Source organism: Papaver somniferum, chromosome 5, assembly GCF_003573695.1.
Source record: "Papaver somniferum cultivar HN1 chromosome 5, ASM357369v1, whole genome shotgun sequence".
Lineage (NCBI taxonomy): Eukaryota > Viridiplantae > Streptophyta > Magnoliopsida > Ranunculales > Papaveraceae > Papaver > Papaver somniferum.
In genome coordinates, this window is record NC_039362.1 from 30,148,795 (window position 1) to 30,154,972 (window position 6,178).

The 6,178-nt window shown below is 37.7% G+C and overlaps 1 protein-coding gene across 2 annotated transcripts; it reads left to right on the forward strand.

Annotated features, from left to right (window-relative positions):
• Positions 1-2,973: 2,973 nt before the first annotated feature.
• On the forward strand, positions 2,974-5,861 carry LOC113277357. 2 transcript variants are annotated; one of them, XM_026526479.1, is made up of 3 exons: positions 2,974-3,609; positions 3,865-4,106; positions 4,247-5,861. In XM_026526479.1, the coding sequence occupies exons 2-3, from the start codon at positions 4,072-4,074 to the stop codon at positions 5,442-5,444; spliced, it is 1,233 nt and encodes a 410-aa protein (XP_026382264.1). In that variant the 5' UTR covers positions 2,974-3,609; positions 3,865-4,071; the 3' UTR covers positions 5,445-5,861. The 2 variants fall into 2 exon arrangements, with proteins under 2 accessions (XP_026382264.1, XP_026382263.1); XM_026526478.1 differs by having other exon boundaries at positions 3,865-5,861.
• Positions 5,862-6,178: the final 317 nt, after the last annotated feature.

Below are 6,178 nucleotides of genomic sequence, written 5' to 3' on the forward strand. Positions count from 1 at the left end.
TGAGCCCTAATCAAACTCACACTGATCAAGGTACAATTGCGCTCCTTACGTCTCTGAACCCCAGCAGGATTCTACGCACTTGATTCCCTTAGATGATCTCATCCTCAATCAAGAGTTGTTACGACCCAAAGTTGAAGACTTGATAAACAAATATGTCTCACATAGAAAAGTCTATTGGAATAGATAAATCTGTCTCCCACAAAAATACCTACGAGTTTTCTTCCATATTTTGATAAATCAAGGTGCACAGGAACCAATTGATAAACGGGACTTATATTCCCGAAGAACAGCCTAGTATTATCAATCACCTCATAATAATCTTAATCGTATGATAGCGAAACAAGATATTGTGGAATCACAAACGATGAGACGAAAATGTTTGTGACTACTTTTAATCTTACCTATCGGAGATAAATCTCAAGCAAATATTAGCAAAGATAATACTCAATCACGATAGTAAAAATAATGTCAGAACACGCAACTACAAAGAAAATAGTTGGGTCTGGATTCACAATCCCAATGAAGTCTTCAAGTCGTTAACTTACAATGTTTCGTGAAAAATCTAAGTTCAAAGGAGAATCGACTCTAGTCGCAACTAGAATCACGCAGGAGGTGTGGGGATTAGGTTTCCCAGTTGCTAGAGTTCTCCCTTATATAGTTTTCAAATCAGGGTTTGCAATCAATGTTACCTTGGTGACAAAGTATTCAATATTCACCGTTAGATGAAAACATTATTAGATTCAAGCTAATATCTTTCAACCACGTAGATCGAACTTAGATTTTTATACACAAATGAAATGTACCCTCATTTAGGTTTATGTAACTGTACCTAAACGTGTACACCATGTTGGCTCAACAGTAGTTAACCGAGGTTAGCTATATGAACACTCTCATATCTACCTTATTCATCTTAACCATAACTAGTTCAAATGACTCAAATGAAACTAGTTAAATAGTTGTTCAATTACTATATTCTCATAGAAGTATACAAGAACATAATTGAAGCAAAATCGGTTTGATTCACTCGAATCAATTCATGAACATTATAGACACGATTTGAAAAGAATGCATTCCTTATTATATAAATGTATTTGTTCATGTCACACCGATTTTAGAACTTTAACCACTCAAGTATGCAAATGGGTACGCATACTTGAATAGACGGAACAAGTTTGGTTTTCGCTAGTATGCGAACGGGTAAGCATACCTCCAAACCCAGCAGAATTTTCCGGACATGAACCTTATGCCAGTATGCGTACAGGTACGTGTACTTAGGTTCCCGGACTTCTCAAACCAACAGGTACGCATACGGGTATGTGAAAAAGCGGGGGGTACAACAACCTCACCCAATATTTCGATTATAAATCTGTATGGACAAACTCCAATATACTTTCAAGCGAATCAACTAGACTCAATCTTAATAAAGTATATCAAAGAGTTAATATCTCTCTTTCTCGATTCAATTCTTACTCAAGCAAATAGTAATCTGCGAGTCTAATTGAATATAAGAGAAATCACTTGAACGGTACCAAAGACCAATGTTCAAGTATCAATCAATTTCAATCAACAACCAAAGGTCGGATTTCCAATTGATTGATTCTAACGCACAACCTGTGATATTTCAATTATATAAAAACATATAATGTTGTATAGAAATAACACAGACACCAGAATTTTGTTAACGAGGAAACTGCAAATGCAGAAAACCCCGAGATCTAGTCCAGATTGAACACACACTGTATTAAGCCTCTACAGGCACTAGCCTACTACAAACTAACTTCGGTCTGGACTGTGGTTGAACCCAATCAATCTCACACTGATCCAAGGTACAGTTGCGCTCCTTACATCTCTGATCCCTGCAGGATACTACGCACTTGATTCCCTTAGTTGATCTCACCCACAACTAAGAGTTGCTACGACCCAAAGTCGAAGACTTTAATAAACAAATCTGTATCACACAGAAAAGTCTACGGTAATAGATAAATCTGTCTCTCACAGAAATACCTACGAGTTTTGTTCTGTCTTTTGATAAATCAAGGTGAACAGGAACCAATTGATAAACCGAACTTATATTCCCGTAGAACAGCCTAGTATTATCAATCGCCTCACAATAATCATAATCGACGCGGCGAAATAAGATATTGTGGAATCACAAACGATGAGACGAAGATATTTGTGACTACTTTTATATCTTGCCTATCGGAGATATTAATCTCAAACCAATCGTTACGATTGTACTCAAAACGATAGAATCAGCAAGATCAGATCACACAACTACAAGAAAGTAGTATCGGTATGGATTCACAATCCCAATGAAGTCTTTAAGTCGTTAACCTGGTTTACAAGAAGAAACCTAAGGTTAAAGGAGAATCGACTCTATCTAATACAACTAGTATCACACAGAAGGTGTGGGGATTAGGTTTCCCAGTTGCTAGAGTACTTCCTTATATAGTCTTTCAAATCAGGGTTTGCAATCAATGTTAGCTTGGTAACAAAGCATTCAATATTCACCGTTAGATGAAAACCTAATTAGATTCAAGCTAATATCTTTCAACCATTGGATCGAAAACTTAGCTTGTTACACACAAATGAAATGCACAATTTTAGGTTTGTATAACCATACCCAAACATGTACATTTGTTGGATCAACAATAGTTAACCAAATGGTTAGCCATATGAGCACTTTCATATCAACCATATGTCATGTAAAGGGCTTTTGGGAGGATGGTACCCCGTAGCCAGTCTAGTGTCTGCCGTTAGCTACTTGCTTTTATTAGTGATTAGTGATAGTTTAGTTAGCTTAATCATGTAATTAGTCGTTAATTCAGTTGTAATGAGGGGTGTGGGATGTAACCATCTGGGGCATTATTATCCGTAGGATCTATGGAGTGAGGTTGACCTTTATAAGCTCAATTCTGTAATAGTTAGGGTTAGGAATGAAAAAGAAAGTTAAGAAAAGAGCTGCTCTCTCAGGAATGAGGCAGTGACTGCTCTCTCAGGAATGAGACAGTTTTTGATTTATTGTTAGGGTTCCTATATCAACAATTTGTTTATCAGCGTAAGTCTCGATCCAATCTTGTTATTGTACACCTCAGTACATAACAATTGGTATCAGAGTAGACACGATCCATGGAGGGTTCGGTGGATGAGGAACTATTTTATGCATATGAGGAATTAAGTAATCTTAGATTGAAGTACAGCATTGAAGAACTGGGCAATTCTCCGTATCGGGACCAAAATCTCCTGAAGTGGTTGGTTCTCATCAATGAAGCAGAAAAGAAGCTGGAGTCTGCTTATTACTCCAATTTCAAAGCTTCTGAGGTTATAGAAACAACGGAGATTGAGGAGGAAATGAACATCGAAGAATTGGTGGAAGAAGACTCAACTAACTCAGAGTTGGTCACTGATTTCAGCCGTAATTCGTCAATACCATTGGAAGAACAAGGAAAACCCATCCCTTTTTCAGTCAATTGATTGATATTATGGGTTCCCAAATTGAAATTGTTGCCAGCAAGAGGGTAAGGAGCTCCGACAACCAGAATCCTGATACATCGTATGAGAGGTATTACGAGCACTTGAAGGATTCGATTACTCACCTCAAACTGAATTGTAAGAACAATCTTTTTCCCCATCTTGATTTTACTCATTCCATATTTGATCGTGGAAAATGGTTTGATGGGGTACCATCCTCCCAAAAGCCCGTTACATGACAATAGATGCCAAATCCCACCTATAGCTGTAACACCAATAAGAATACTGACATTCATATATACTGAATTCGGTTCATGCTCGTTAAGATTCAAGTTACCAATATAATTATGTTAGTGACAATTTTGAGATGGAAATACGAATTGTGCTCTACAGGTGGATGTGGTGTTGGTTTTGATAAACTTCTTACAGCGTATATGCCAGCAAAACAATTGGCTTACCAACGTATTGATGCCTCACCTTCAATTGGAAATTTGATATTGTTCCACTGTCTTTCTATGCTTCTCCCGTTAACTTGAAGTGATTTTATACTTTCAAGAAGGGGGTTAGTTTTACACTATCCAATACGTGCACAGTTTATCCATGGAGTTCTTATTATTCTTGAGGAAGTTAAAATGGTAATTCTATACTTTTTCATGTTCGATCTTATGTCTTTTTATTATGCTCTACATGAATCTGTATGCTTCTATCGACCAATGTGGGGTTTGGAATCTCAAACTGATGAGAATTATAATTGTCTTGACTGCGCCCTTGTAAGGATGGTGGGAAATCAGCTTATTTACACTATGATTCAAGTATTAAAGTTGTTGATCCTTGTGAGATGGGAGTTCAAATTGTTTCCTACAATCTTATGGGATGTTGCAAATGTTTGTGGAATGAAAGGGGATTCTACAACAGTTGAACAAATATTCCTGCTTCTTTCACGGATTCTCAAAATGGTGAAAATATTTGTTCATCTTTTGAGCTGGGTATGTCCAAGTAATTCACAAGACTTCAAAAAATCTATTCAGGCTCATGTTCAACAAGGAGGTACTAAGGTAATTCGATATCCTCCTTGGACTGTTTTTCCTACTTTCATATATTTTATGGCGTGCTGCCGCCAATTGTTGTGGGTTTTTAGAGTGTCAGACCACTTAGAGAGGAGCCTAGAGGTTGGACGTGATGAAGGTATTATGTTGCAAATCAATCCTAAGGAGTCTAAGTATCTTCCCATGATTATCTTCTCAGTTTCCTTAACTGATGGAGCTCAGTTTTACCTCTCAAAACATCTTATTTCTGACTGCAACCTGAGATGGGGTTCTTGGAATGAACTAAAGAAGTGTCTTCACTCGACTGGGGTAGAGTACTTGAGGTACAATTTCAGATTAGTCTCAGCAGAGTTGTGGAGTGCGCGAGATGACGGTGGTGTTATATGGATCCTCATTCTGTTACCTGGATCACCTTGTACTAAGGGTTGTAGTCGATGGTTGTTTGACAGAGGAAGAATGCATCAGCTATCATCATGGAATTCTCATTGGACAAGTTTCAATGCTATTTTTGTTTACAAATACCAAGAAGTGAACCGTTATGGGGAGATTTGTATGATTTCTAAAAAGTGTTTAACAGTGTGGAGATCGAAGAAATGCTTTGTAAATGGTGAACAGGGAAGCACGAATCCTGCCATGGTTGGTCTTAACTCATGTGTTTCCCAGTTGGCAGTCTTCCTGTGGTGGCAGTGGACAACAAATGGTGATGCCCAGTTTGGTGGTGTACTGGTACAAATTCCTGTAGGGATCATTACTGAAGTCTTCGTGCAGTTACCGGATACTAACTCTGTTTTTGAAGAAGCCATTATGAGTACTTACCAAGCTGTAAGTAGTGAAGGTTATGGACCGGTTTGCTGGTGGGCCTACAAACTCAAGTTATTTCTAAAATGTCAAATAAGCTTTTTACTGGGAAAGTTTGTGCTGTTGTGAAGAAGAAAAACACTTCAATCTCAAGATCAAATTTTGGTAAGAGGAACTGCTATTATAGCATGGCCATCTGCACCTGACAGGTTACAAGACAACTTGGACTGCATTCTTCATCCTTGAGGACAAGGATGTTTAAAAGGGGTAGGTATTGTCATGTAACGGGATTTTGGGAGGATGGTACCCCGTAGCCAGTCCAGTGTCTGCCGTTAGCTGCTTGCTTTTATTAGTGATTAGTGATAGTTTAGTTAACTTAATCATGTAATTAGTCGTTAATTCAGTTGTAATGAGGGGGTAGGATGTAAGCATCTGGGGCATTATTAGTCGTAGGATCTATGGAGTGAGGTTGAGCTTTATAAGCTCAATTCTATAATAGTTAGGGTTAGGAACGAAAAAGAAAGTTAAGAAAAGAGTTGCTCTCTCAGGAATGAGGCAGTGATTGTTCTCTCAGGAATGAGACAATTTTTGATTTATTGTTAGGGTTCCTATATCAACAAATTTTTTTATCAGCGTAAGTCTCGATCCAATCTTGTTATTGTACACCTCTGTACATAACACCATATTCTTCTTCACCATAACTAGTTCAAATGACTCAAATGAACTAGTTAGAGAGTTGTTCAATTGCAAGGAAATCTTATGTAACTACACAAGACACAACCGAAGCAAAAACGATTTGATTCACTCGAATCAGTTCATGAACTTTATAGCCACGGTTTGCATTTTGCATTCCTTAGTTAATA

What these genes read in the sequence shown, in the direction of transcription:
- LOC113277357 (XM_026526478.1), top strand. Translation starts at nt 4,104, where the DNA reads ATGGTAATTCTATACTTTTTCATGTTCGATCTTATGTCTTTTTATTAT.